Source organism: Cheilinus undulatus, linkage group 17 (genome assembly GCF_018320785.1).
Source record: "Cheilinus undulatus linkage group 17, ASM1832078v1, whole genome shotgun sequence".
NCBI lineage: Eukaryota > Metazoa > Chordata > Actinopteri > Labriformes > Labridae > Cheilinus > Cheilinus undulatus.
The window spans coordinates 9,576,597-9,590,365 of NC_054881.1; the positions used below are offsets into that span (position 1 = coordinate 9,576,597).

At 38.2% G+C, this 13,769-nt stretch overlaps 1 protein-coding gene across 2 annotated transcripts; it reads right to left on the reverse strand.

Moving 5' to 3' along the window:
* Window positions 1–841: 841 nt before the first annotated feature.
* LOC121525062 (proteinase-activated receptor 1-like) lies at window positions 842–13,151 on the reverse strand. 2 transcript variants are annotated; one of them, XM_041810812.1, is made up of 7 exons: window positions 12,949–13,151; window positions 11,464–11,553; window positions 8,370–8,420; window positions 6,344–6,388; window positions 5,788–5,865; window positions 3,547–3,615; window positions 842–3,378 (listed from the first exon to the last, which is right to left on the reverse strand). In XM_041810812.1, exons 1-7 carry the CDS (start codon window positions 13,046–13,048, stop codon window positions 2,210–2,212), a joined length of 1,602 nt encoding a protein of 533 aa, XP_041666746.1. In that variant the 5' UTR covers window positions 13,049–13,151; the 3' UTR covers window positions 842–2,209. The 2 variants fall into 2 exon arrangements, with proteins under 2 accessions (XP_041666746.1, XP_041666747.1); XM_041810813.1 differs by lacking the exon at window positions 5,788–5,865.
* Between the last annotated feature and the right edge of the window lie 618 nt (window positions 13,152–13,769).

A 13,769-nucleotide genomic window follows, 5' to 3' on the forward strand; every position in this document is an offset into this window, starting at 1 on the left:
ACAGCATGACTACATGGGTGCTGAAGTGGCCTGCCTGCAGTCCAGACCTTTCACCAGCAGAAAACATTTGGGACATCATAGAATGAGAACTCTAGCAGAGAAGACCAAGGATTGTTGAGCAGCTAAAATACTACATCAGACAAGAATGGGACAACATTCATCTTCCAAAACTCCATGAACTGGTCTCCTCACTCCCCAGATGTTAATAGGCTGGGGAGGAGATGCTACACAATAGTAAACATGGCCCTGTCCCAACTTTTTTGAAATGTGTCGTTGCCATCAGATTCAAAAGCTAATATTTTTCAGGGAATGGTGACACACTTTCGACAACTGATATGTTGTTTATTTTCCATATGGTTTTTGTTTACAGTATGTGTAGCGCCCCAAGCTTTTTGGAATTAGGGTGGCACATTGTTCAATGAATATGAGGATATTCTCTCCATTGGCTGGAGCCAATTCGTGCCATCACCGAGCAAAGAGTGGGTTGACACTGGACTGTTTGCCACTTAATCTGAAGGCTTACATAGAAAGACAAACAACCAGGCATGCTCGCATTCACAACTATGGGCAATTTAGAGTAATCAGTTTACCTAATGAGAACGTTTTTGTCTGTGGAAGGAAGCTGGAGTACTGAGAGCAGTGCTACTGAACCCTGCTCAACCAAACAGCCAAATTGTTGAAATATACCTTTGCGAGAGCTGCAATCTACGTGGTGAAAAGTGCAAAAAATGGGTAAAATTGGCAATGAAAATAAGTTAAAGGTGGCAAAAGTGGTCAGAAAGCAACAAAAAAGTGGCAAAAATGGATGAAAGAGAGCAAAGTAGCCATTAAATATAAAAAAAACTGGGTGAAAAGTGACAAAAAATGGAAAGAAAAGTGGCAAACAATAACAGAAAGTGGCAAAAATGGGTAAAATTGTCAATGAAAATTAGTTAAAGGTGGCAAAAATGGATGATTGGGAGCAAAGTAGCCATTAAATAGCAAATAACTGGGTTAAAAGTGACAAAAATGGGCTCAAAGTGCAAAAAACTGGGTGAGACATGACATTAAAAAGAGTTACATGAGTGAAAATTGATTAGAATAGGCAAAAAGCAGCAGTGGGTGGAAAAAATGGGCAAAAAAGCAGCAAAGAGGGGCAACAATAGGAAAAAAGTGGCAAAAAGAGAAAAAACTTTTTAAATAGCAAAAAGCAGGATAAGAGGCCAAAACTGGTGAAAAGGGGCAAAAATGGACAAAAAGTATCAAGAGAAGTAGCAAGAGTGGCCTTAAAACTGTAAAATGGATTAAAAGTGGAAAAAATGGGAAAAAAAGGGGCAAAAGGGGAACAAAAGTGGGGGGAAGGGGGCTAAATAGGCAAAAAAATGACAAAAATTTGGTGAAAAGTGACAAAAATGGGGAGGAAAGGTGGCAGAAATGGGTGAGAGGTGACAAATAATGGGTAACAGGTGGTAAAAATGTCAAATATTGAGTGAAAACTGACTAAATGGTGGGGTGAAGTGGCATTTAATGGCACAAGGCAGCTTAAATGGTTGAAAAGTGGCAAAAAATGGAAAAAAGGGCAAAAAAATTGCAAGTCAGGGCAATGGAAATGTACAGACAAAAAATAAAGTTTTACAATGAAAGCCAACTGTATGTGTGTGAAACGAACTGATTAATGTGAGTGTGTATTAATTTCTGAGGTCAAAGTTTCCCTTTTGAAAGGTTTTCGGGGGGGACTGATATTTTACATTAGTACATTACAGAGCCACATGTGGCTCAAGAGCCGCGTGTTGAGTATCACTGACCTAGAGAGAATCACACATGCTACCTCCTGTCCATTCTACAAACAAAAAGGAATTACCGGGGACACTTTCTGCTTACAGTAGACACTGTAACTTCAACTATGGTTTCAAGTATACTTAATACACAGCCAGACATGTAGAAAAACCTTATCTTGTTATGAAAAATAAAGATTTTAAACATAAAAGCTAAGGACTGTCAGTCTCAGCAGTCAGATTTGCCCTTTAATCATGCATTAAAGCCTGTCTGTTCTATACAGACTGAAACAATTTATTGCAGTAATACAAAACTTTTTGAGCTTTAGTGTCATTAAAAAAGAACCCAGGTGGAAAAAAATAAAAAAAAGGTCCCTTTGATACATGCTCAGCGTGCCTGTCAGACCAGCTGTTTCTTGTGTTGACTGCAAAGGTTCGCCTGAGAAGAGTCACTGCTAGTTTTCTTTATGGTTGGATTTGGTGTCTGTTTGGGTGGTGAGAACGCTTGGATTGCTCTGCCCGGGTGAAGACTGACCACCACTAGTGCTCTGTTTGGTCTTCTGACACTTCAGCATACTGGATACCTCCTTTTGGAAACAGGACGATCCAAAGTAGTAGACCAGAGGATCAAGGATGCAGTTGAGACTTCCCAATGACAGACAGACAGAATAGATTATATAGAGCCTGTCAGGATTCCCCTCATTCTCTGGGTCTTGTATTTCTTCAGAATACATCAGCTGATGCACTAAGAAGACAATGTTGGTAGGTAAGAAACACAGCACAAACATCACCAGTACTGTTGCAGTCAAGAACATTGCTCTTCTTTTTTTCTGTGAGTGGTCTGGAACCCCTGGTTGGACTTTAATCAGGCTGAAAATCACCTGAGTGTAGGACACCAAAGTGATGATGAGAGGCAGGAAGAAGAGGAGGAAGCAGAGGATGATGTAGTACATCTTGTAACACAAGAAAGGCTGTGAGGGTTGGATGTCATGGCAGGTGGTGATGTTCAACTCTGTGAGGTTGAAAGTCTGTTCAGTGAAGAGGAGGTGCATTGAGCCGAGAAAGGAGAGGATCCACATGGCTGCACAGCTAATGACTGCCTTTGCAGGACTTCTCCATGACAAAGACTGGATAGGATAGACCACAGCGAGGAGCCGGTCCACGCTGATGAGGGAGATGAGCAGAACGGAGCAGTACATGTTCCAGTAAAAGGCTGCGGTGACTATACGGCACATGGCAGGACCGAATATCCAGTCATTTCCTGTGAAATGGTAGGAGATCTTGAAGGGCAGCACCATGGAGAAGAGAAGGTCAGCACAGGCCAGGTTCATCATATAGATCACTGCCAGGGTTTTAGGCTTGATCCTCCTGATGAATATCAGCAGTGCCCAGATGTTGATGGGCACACTGAGGAGGCAGACCAGTGTGTAGAAGGATGGGATGATGATGGTGGATAATGATCCTGTTAGAAACCGCCGTGCCTCCTGGGAAATAATCATGATGAGGTGACGTTTATTTGATTCCGGGGAAATGGGAACATATTTGGTAATATTAATATAGTAGTATCGTTCTATGACTATTTTTCTCCCAGAACCATTGATGGAACCATTTCCATTTTGAGTGACTGAAAGGAGAAGAAAATAAATGTTAATAATAATAAAAAAGACCCAAAATCTTATTCAAGAAAAAAAAATCTGTTGGCTGCTCCTTTATATTAAAAAAAAAAAACCCTAAAGGGAAATGCTCAAGCTATGCATAGCCAGATGCTATCCTGAAAGTCACTTTTTATTACCAATATATGTAGAGGATTCAATAGAAGAATGTTCTTCCTGGAGGTCAGATGATGTGTCATGTTGGTCAGCTGGAAAGAGACAAGGAAAAAAAAAAAGGTCATACAAGGGATTTCAGAGTCTTTCCAATTGTGATACCAGTATCAGAAATATGTCCAATAGTGCTGAAAATGCAGGTGTTGGTATGGGTGAATACAAGAGTTTATGCACCAAGCTGATACCATTTTGTTTAACTTTATGTTTTGCTTTGTTTAGCCATGCAAAGTGTTAGCTTTGAAACCAGAAATCAATTCTTCTTAACTGCAGGAAAACACTGCATGCACATGCTGTTTTCAAAGCAGCGAAGAAGAACCAGAGGACTCACTGCAGCTGCAAAGAATGGTGGCAGCGTGACACTTTTTCTTAGTATAAAACCGTTGTATGACACGGTTCATTTAAAATTCAGTTACTTTGGAACCATAAATTGTAGCCTCTGACATGTTTTTCCTCTTGAAGCTAGTGTTGAGCTGTCCCATTGACGCTACCCATGCCTTTAAATCCCTTAATTCCAATCCTGGAACTTCGGTGACTTTTGGGTGACTTTTCAGGACTATGGAGATTAAATCAACACCAGTACACCATATATAGAATGTCTTTTGTCTGTTATTAATTAATTTTCAATCACTAATTACCGTTAGCTTGAATGCTAACTAAGGGTCACAGAGATACTGTATATTATTGTAATATTGCTTGAGCTATGTTCTGAGTCAAATGTGGGGACAAATAATTAGCTAGTCTTCCACAGCACAGTCAGTCTTGCTTCCTGCTTTCTCTCTTTTATATCTCCCTCTTTTGCCTTTCTTCATCTTCCTCTTTTTTCTCAGTCTCCTTTATATCTCATTCTGCTTCTCCCTGTTCTCTCAGCAAACATCTTCCTCTTCTCTATGCCCACATCTCCATCTTCTTCTCTCTTTATACATTTCTTTATTCTCTCTGTATTACTGTTTAATTTGTCTTAATTTTACTCCTTCATGTTTCTGCAACTTCCTCTTCTCTTTCTGTCTCCCTCTTCTCTCACTCAGTTTCTCTATTTTCTCTCTATACAGCTCCCCTTTGCTTCTCTGCAAGTCCCCCTTCAATCTCTTTCTGCATCTTCCTCTTCTCTTTCTTCATCTTCCTCTTCTCCTTCTGCATCTTCCTCTTCTCTTTCTCCATCCTTCTCTCTTTCTTCATGTTCCTCCTCCCTCTTTCTGCATCTTCCTCTTCTCTTTTTCTCCATCTCCCTTCTCTCGTTGTGCATCTTCCTGTTCTGTTTTAAATCTTCCTCTCTCTTCCTGCATCTTTCTCTTCCTGCTACATCTTCATCTTCTCTTTCTGCATTCCCCTCTTCTTTTATCATCTTTTTCATCTTTCTTCATGCATCTTCCTCTTCTCTTTCTGCATCTGTCTCTTCTCTCTTTCTGCATCTTCCTCTTTTCTTTTTCTACATCTTCATCTACTCTCTCCGTGCATTTTCATCTTCTCCTTCTACACCTTCCTCTTCTCTTTCTCCATGTTCCTGTTCTCTCTTTCTGCATCTTCCTCTTCTCTTTTTCTCCATCTCCCTTTTCTCTCGTTCTGCATCTTCCTGTTCTTTTTTTTACATCTTCTTCCCTCTCTCCCTGCATCTTTCTCTTCTCTCTTCCTGCATCTTTCTCTCACTTCTACACATTCTTCTACTCTTTCTGCATTCCCCTTCTTTTTTCTTCATCTTTTTATGCATCTTCTTCTTCTCTTTCTGTATCCATTTTTTCTTTTTTATTCATCCTTATCTTCTCCTTTTCTGCAGCTTCCTCTTCATTCTGTCTGCATCTTTCTCTTCTGTTTTTCTTCATCTTTTTCATGCATCTTCTTCTTTTTCTGCATCCATTTTTTCTTTTTTATTCATCCTTATCTTCTCCTTTTCTGCAGCTTCCTCTTCATTCTGTCTGCATCTTTCTCTTCTGTTTTTCTTCATCTTCCTCTTCTCTTCCTGCATCGTCCCGTTCTATCTCTACAACCCCCTCTTCTCTCGTCCTGCATCTCCCTCTTCTCTTTTCCTACATCTTCCTCTTTTCTCTTCCTGCATCTTTCTCTTTTCTTATTCTGCATCTTCCTCTTCTATCTTTCCTTCTCTCCCTCTCTTCTTCTGCATCGTCTATCCTTTACAACACCTACACAGCTTCAGCAGCTGGCTGCACAGATCTATTGGAGGTTCCAGCCTTTTTGAGGCAGTTTTTACTCACCACTGTGGCTTTTTCTAATGTTGTTTTTGGTGATTTTAGATTTGGTCTGGGGTGGAAGAAAGCCTGCAGTCTCAAAAGCTGGAAATAGAAAGGAAAATTTGTCAAACAGGTAATACTAGAAGTTCTTACAACGTTAACCATGAGGGATAGAGCTGGAGAACGAGAGGAACAACTGATGGGACAGACAGGTGGTTTTCTTTTTGACTTCAAGTTTAAAATGTATGCAGTTAGGTCGGCCACACACTACAGGATTTTAAGCTTGATGTGAGCCAAGATTTGGAGATGAGGGCGAAAATTGTTTGAGCATTGAGGGCCACCCAAACCTGGGGGCGGGGCTAACCCCCCTCATGACATCATGAGGGGAAAATCTGAGCACGGCTTGTTTCACACATTTTTCTGAAAGGTGGATAGAGAGGAGGGGGGCAGGGAATGGTTTTTTCTGGTATTTGAGGGGATTTGTGGACAGGCCAGGGCCACATATTTTTTGTTAGAAACACTTGAAAATGTGATTTTTGCACAATATGTCCCCTTTAAGGGTAGAGGGTTATTATATTACCATCAATGGTACGAGGTGGAAGAAAGCCTGCTCCATTCCCAACGACTGGAAAGAGAAAAGAGAATGTGTTAGACAGGAAATATTAATGAATCAACTGAAAAATTAATCCAATTAACCAAGCCTTGTAATTTCTTGAGCGTATTTGCTCATATATACTGGATATATGAGAAGGACTGCATTACAGGTAGATTTATTAATAATATAATTAGGGCTGTCAATAGATTAACATTTTTAATCACGATTAATCTCACAAATTCCATAGTTAACTCGCGATTGATCGCAAATTAATCACACTTTTTTGTCTATTCTAAATGTACCTTACAGTACTATTCTCATGATTTAAATGCCCTTATCAACACAAGTGGACAAAAATGCTTTATGCAAATGTTTGTTCATGTCAACAACCCAAAACAACAACAGATAAAGTCCAGAAAATTCTCTAGTCTGAGCTCAAAGATACTGAACGCTGCAAAAATATGCTGAGAGCATAACATGATAAACTCAAGCCACAACAGATGAAGATACTGACCTTAATGTAACATTACTGAATAATACCACAATGTAGAGTCAAACTTTAGACTTCTAGAAGTTAAATCCTCTGTTCTCAGCAGCTGAACACCAAACAACAGATCTCATCATCACACATGGACATAAAGAAGTCAAGTCTCTGCTGAGAGCTCAGCAGTAAGGCACAAACACATCTAATAGTGTTTCACTGTTCTGATGTGAGTAAGGTGGACACATCTGCTCTGCTCAAGAGAAAAAGCAAGTAATTACTTAAAAAATGTCTGCTATTATTTATCATATTTTTACTTTCAAACTAAAAAATGTAGTCTAAATGTAAAATAAATGCTGACAGTAAGAAATGACTGAGAACTTTTAAGGTGTACTAAGAGGACTTAACCATCTCTTCATTCTTCAGATCATAGAAGAGCTACGGGTTTAATCTAAAACCATTTTTTCTTCCTAAATAAAGGAGACCCACAGTCTAATAATGCTTTCAGCTTATATTATGATACTCTACAGAGCTCATTCACTAACCTCTGCTCTCCTGTCACACACCAGCCTCTGCTGCTCTGTCTCCTCCTCCTCCTCATGATGCAGCTGTACATTCACCAGCATCAGACAATCTCCTACAGGGACTGCAGAGTCTTTGACAGTTGTGCAGCATCTTGATTGACTGTTATTTAAATTTGGCGTTTATTCACAGTTCTAGTCGATTGTTTTAGTGAGTTTTGTTTTTTTTCCGAATACTTTCACTTTCAAGCAGGAGCTGCGTGGGGATGAGAGCGGACCTTTAGGAGACGTGATCGGACCAGTCAACAGTCAATAGCGCAGCTGTGGTGCCGGTTCATGGCAGATATAATAGCCTAAATAAATGAATAAATCATACTGGCCCACAAGTGCGTCGGCACACCAGGAAATGCCCGGTATGCCAGATAGCGAGTCCATCCCTGCAGAGCTGTCTGAGTGTCTCCATTGTAAACAAATCCAGCATGGCGAGGGGGACGGCTCTCTGCATTAGCGGTGTGCATGGCTGGCGAGTGGTGCGGGCTATATAAGACTCTATGAACTTCCTGTAACTCTGTTCATGTTGACAGTAGGAGAAAATAACTTCAGACTTATCTGACATGATCTGAAAGCTGAACCTGTCATTCAAAAGTCTCTGTCCTTTATTCATTTCTGCTCGCTTGTACCGCATCACAACGGCGCTGCCGCTGCCGCTTCCTGGTCTGGCAAACTACGGGATGGGACGAAGGTCATACAGAACGCGCATGCGTTAATCGTGCGACAAAAAATTTAGCGGCGTTAAAAGTAATTTGAGTAATTTGAGTTACCGCGATATTAACGCTTAACTTTGACAGCCCTAAATATAATATGAATGAAAGCCTTTCAAATAGTGTCCTTGGAATTTAATATAAAAAACTGCACATATTCTACACTATGGATTTCAAAGAGATGGCTGTTTATTAGCTTTGCGTCCAGCTAGACTGGTGCTTTTCTGAAGGATCATCATAATCATTACCATGTATGTCAGAGGTAAGAAGTGGACGAAAGCCTGCTCCCACGAAAACTTCTGGAAAGAGAAATGAAGATGTGTTGAAAAGGTAAAACTATTAAAGCTTACTGAGTTATAATAAAAATGAAATGAAAGCCTTTCAAACAGTGTCATTGGTATCAGATGGTTAAGACTGCACATATTCTATACTATGGATTTTTAGGAGGTCACACTATACATAATGAAATCCACTGCACTGTTTTTAACTACACATCCACCTGTGATTCCTCTGTGTAAAGATGGAAATGTTCAAGAAGTACATTTTCAGATGATTTTTACTGTAAATATTTCAAAAGAGTTGTTTAAGATCAGATGCTTTCCCTTGGATCAGTGTTTCCCAAAGTAGCTATAGGACGGGGCCCCAAAAGCACTGTAGGTGGACAGTGAGAAGTCATCTACAATTATTAAAAATCATAGTTATAAAAAAAATATATATATATAAAATGAAAAATGATATGATCATAAAATACTCCATTGCTTATTATTTTAAGTCAAAACAGCCAGTTTTGTCACCTTTTTTTTAATCATTTTTATTGTCTAGTGTATAAAAGCAGTGTCATGGTTTAATTGGTGTTGGATTAAATGGTGACTAAATTGGCTAGGCCCATGAAAAACCCAGAGAATGTATTGATGTAATGATTTATTGATATTATTAATGCATCTGTGTTGGATCAGTAGCATCAATGCTAACATCCTGGCTAACAGTTCCCATATTTTGAAGCTGAAAAGTGTGCCATGCTATTATTGGGTTCTAATGTTGAAATTCATTATTTGTGCAAACTAATCCCCTATAACCACTTTTCCCACAGTTATTGTCCAATTTTATTTGCTACCTCTCACCAATTTTGTGCACTTTCTTTTTACCATTTTTGTCCCATTTTATCCCCTTCTCGCTACTTTTTCCCACCAGTTTTTGCCACTTTCAACCAATTCTTGAACCCGTTTTCACCAGCATTTACCTCTTTTTTCAACTTTTTGCCTATCCTTTGCTTCTGATAAACCATTTATGCCACTTCTGGCACCTTTAGTCCTATTTCACTACCTTTTCTGTCCATTTTGCCACTGTAGAGCCATTTTGCCACTTTTCAATCCTATTTCACCACTTTTTTTGCAGGTTTCTGTACCTATCAACATTTTTTTTTGTTTTGCCATTTTAGACACATTTTTGTTTGGTTTAACCTTATTTTTCAGATAAAGTCAGAAGTGTCAAACTGGCTACTGCAAGGAATACTGGTATCTGATATATGAAACACATTTTTCCTCACTGATGGCTGAACCTTTTATGAGAATCAGAGTCACTGGAAAATAACTGAGATAAACACAACCCTCCAATTCTAAGATTAAGGTCAGAATAAAGGGAAGAGCCAAAATATTGACTTTAAAATTTAGAATTCTTTACATTTAAAGACATGGTATTTTTTAAGCATTAAAAACATTACAAATTACCAGAGAATTCTGATGTTTAAAGCCACAGTTTCACACTCAGATATCTAAATAAAGACTCATAACTGTGAATTTTTTGTCCATAGAATTTTGACATTTGATCTCATAATTCTGTGAAAGTCAGAAACAAAACCAGACCTTTGAGTTAAAAATTGTGCTTTAAAATCAAAATTCAGACTATTCTGATTTCAAAATAAGAATTATGAGAGAATTCTCATTTTAAAAACACAATTATCTGATAAGAAATCTGCATCAAAATTAGAATTCTGACAGATTCTAACAGATTTCTGTGTGAAATATTTCTACTTCAAAATCAGAAATCTTTCTTTAAATATCAGCATTACATCCTGATCCCAAACTGATTTGACCTCAAATTCTGAATCTCTGACTTTTCAGTCAAAGTTCTGACTTTAAATCTCACAAGAGAAAATCAGAATTCTGATATTGAAGTAAAATTTTCACCTATTTAACTAGCTTTTTTTTCTTTTCTTTTTTTTTTTTTTAATTAAGGCTTTTTCCTGAAAAAAATGATTTCAAAGCCACAATTTCTGGCTCAGAAATCTGAATTCAAAATCAGAATTCAGACATTTATTTCAGAATTCTGATTTAAAATTCAGATTTCTGATTAAAGTCAGAATTCTGAGAAACAAAAACACACCATTAAGTTGAAAACTGTGAAATCAAAGTAGATTATGGTGTCTTAATTTCCCAGAATTCTGTCTTTAATATCAAATTTCTGCTGGAAGTCAGAATTCTGAGAAAAAAAATGATTTTTGAGTTGAAAATTTTAACATTAGAATCAGTATACCGACTCTTCTTTTCTCAGAACACTAAGAAAAAAAGACGCAGATTTTTTTTTTAACTTTCTGACTTTAAATCCCAGAATTCTGACGGTATATCAGATATCAACAACAGATGTCTCTCTTGAAAATTGTGACTATAAAATCAGAATCCTTGCTTTAAATCTCAGAATCCTGGACTGATCCCAGACCTTAATCTCAGAATTACAGACTTCTTGTGTGTATACATATCAGTTGTTCTCTTTAAAATCAGAGATTCTGACTTTAATCTTAGACTTCTCTGGCTTTAAACTCAAATTTCTCACTTTTTCCTCAGAATTCTGACGTCCTAAGAGTATCTGATCGTGGTTACATTGTACCAACATTTTTGAACCCTTGCAGCACTCATCAAACAAGATTCATTACTGTGTTTGATGAAAGTCAGCAGCAGTGTCTTTGTCTCTTTCCTTCTTCATTCCTCCCCTTAGAAGGCTGAAACATTTGGCTGAGATTGTTTGTCTGGAGCAGCTACTTCTTGTGATGGTTGTTCCAGAGCGTTGCATAACCCTTATGAATTACATAGGCACTAAGTGCAGAAGGAGAAGAGGCCACTGAGGGACCGGGATCATTAGAGAACAGGATGAAGCATTCTGACGTACTTCTGCACTCTAGGAGAGCAGCTGAAACTCCTTAAAGGTTAAAGACCACCAAAACTGTTGTAAGGAAAAATGTAATCATCTGAGTTTAAGTAATCATAGCTGGTTAAAGGAAGGATTTCCTTGCTGCTGGTACTTGTATTGCAAATTGCAGACACAAATGCAAACAGCCCTTTCTGTTACCTTGATATCCAGATTCATCAGTGGAGGTTGAGTCTTCCTGATCATAGGATGGTGTGTAATCATCGTCAAAGCCCACTTCCACGGCACTTTCTGGAAAGAAAAAGAAAAAATGTGTCAAACACTCTTAATCAATCATTAACCATCAGTCAGCGAGATGAACAAAATTACTCTGTGTCAGAAAATATCAGTGATTAACCCAAGAAAATAAAACAAAGACAAATTTGAGATTGTAGAAATGGTAGACAATGCAAAATGATGCTCTTGTGCATCCCTTTTGAAAAGCATTATACTGTTACAAAAACATACAACCCCATTTCCAAAAAAGTTGGGGCACACTTCCAGATATCATTGTCTGTCACCACAGTTCACCCAGCTGTCCACAGATGCAAATTAAAGCTGGATCATGCAAAGAAGAAGCCACATGTGAACACAATCCGGCATTGCTCTTTTAAAATGGACCGAGGCACAATGGAAAACTGTTCTGTGGTTGTTTTTTGGAAACCCCAGATGCCGTGCCCTGCTGTCCAAAGAGGAGAGAGACCATCCATCCAGTTATCAGCTCACAGTTCAGAACCCTTCATCTGAAGGTATGGGGATACATTAGTATCTATGGTGTGGGCAAGGCACTAAAAAATGCTAAAAACAGTATATAGAGGTTTCAGAGCTACACGCTCCCATTCAGACAACATCTCTTTCAGGGAAGACCTTGAATATTTCAGCGAGACAATGCTAAATCACATACCGCATCCATCACAACAGCATGGCTCAGTAGAAGAGTCCTGGTGCTGAACCAAAAGAAACAAAGACTACAGAGGACTGTTGATTCAGACAAGAACAGGACAACATTCATCTCTCAAACATCCAGCAACTGGTCTCCTTATTTCCCATACATTTCAAGACTGTCGCTACGAGAAGAGGGGCTGCTACACAATGGTAAACACAGCCCTGTCCGTACTTTTTTGGGATGTGTTACTGACATCAAATTTAAAACGAGCTACCATTTTTCATGAAATGGTAAAATGTCTCAGTTTCAGCATCTGATATGTTGTTTATGCTCTATTGTGAATAAAATAAGGGTTACTGGGTGTCCCAACTTTTTTGGAATTGGGGTTGTATTGTGGCTGGGGCTGATGTATTTTAGTCTTTTTTGTTGGTCAATATTTTACGTCTATTATTTCCGTACCTCTATAGATATTGATATCTATTGACTTTTTAAATCTAATTTTGAAAAATCTGTTTCACATTAGTAATCTGTGCTTTAAACAATCTTTACAACACCAAATAATACTGATACCAGTTAAAAATGTTTATTCATGCCCTCTGAAACTAGTAAATGAAAAACAAGATCCAAAAATGATCAATGATTCATCCTCTGTAAAAGTATACAATAACTGATAATCACATTTTCTACCGTTATTTTAGAAAGTGTAAAGCTATGTATTGGTTGTAAATTACAAACAAAAACTCTGACTAAATTCTTCTTACCGTTCAAAGTTGTTCCCAGACAACAACATCCAAACATCAGAGTGAGCAGCAGCAACCTTTCTGGACAAATGAAAAACATCTCTCTGAGGAAATCAGTCATAAAAATGTATTGAGGCAGTATTTGATAAGGCTTATCTGTATTTGGTCCTGTGGTTTCGTGTATTTTCCAGGCTGGTTCTGATGAGTATCTTTAACGCCTCACTGTAAATGTGTTCTGCTTCTGCTCAAGGTCTTCTCTAAACACCCTGTCCACCAATCAGCTGCAGCCAGTCTGCAGCACTGAGACAAATTCCTGCTGTGTGAAGTCACTCAGCAGCCAATTATAAAAAAAAAATACAACAAATCAAGATAGTATATGTAATTCTGGCTCAAATATTGTTATATAAGAGAGATGGAAGAAATATAAACCCTTTAAATTAGCTATTTACATAAATTATGAATGTAACTTTAAGGAGGGATTTAAAGAGATTTCCTAGCATTGCATTCATCCAGCAGAAACATTTACAAGTTCTTCTTTGTTAAAAAAAAAAAAAAAAACTAGAAACTGTTTGACCTGAACTTTAATTGGACCTCATTTAATAGTGAGGGGTAGAAAAGCCAGTGCAGGTTTGGAAACCATCTTGTGACAAGGTCAACGTGTGATTCATGAAACGGCATACGAATGAGTGGATGTTGATAAATGAGGTGACTGAAAACAATCATCTTTAAAAAAAAATAAAAAATACATTCACGGTTCAGCCGGCCTCACCTCCAGAATTTACAACGTACAGCAAAGAAACTTGCTTTTTAGTAGGCTGTTATTCAGGTGAGTGAAATGACAA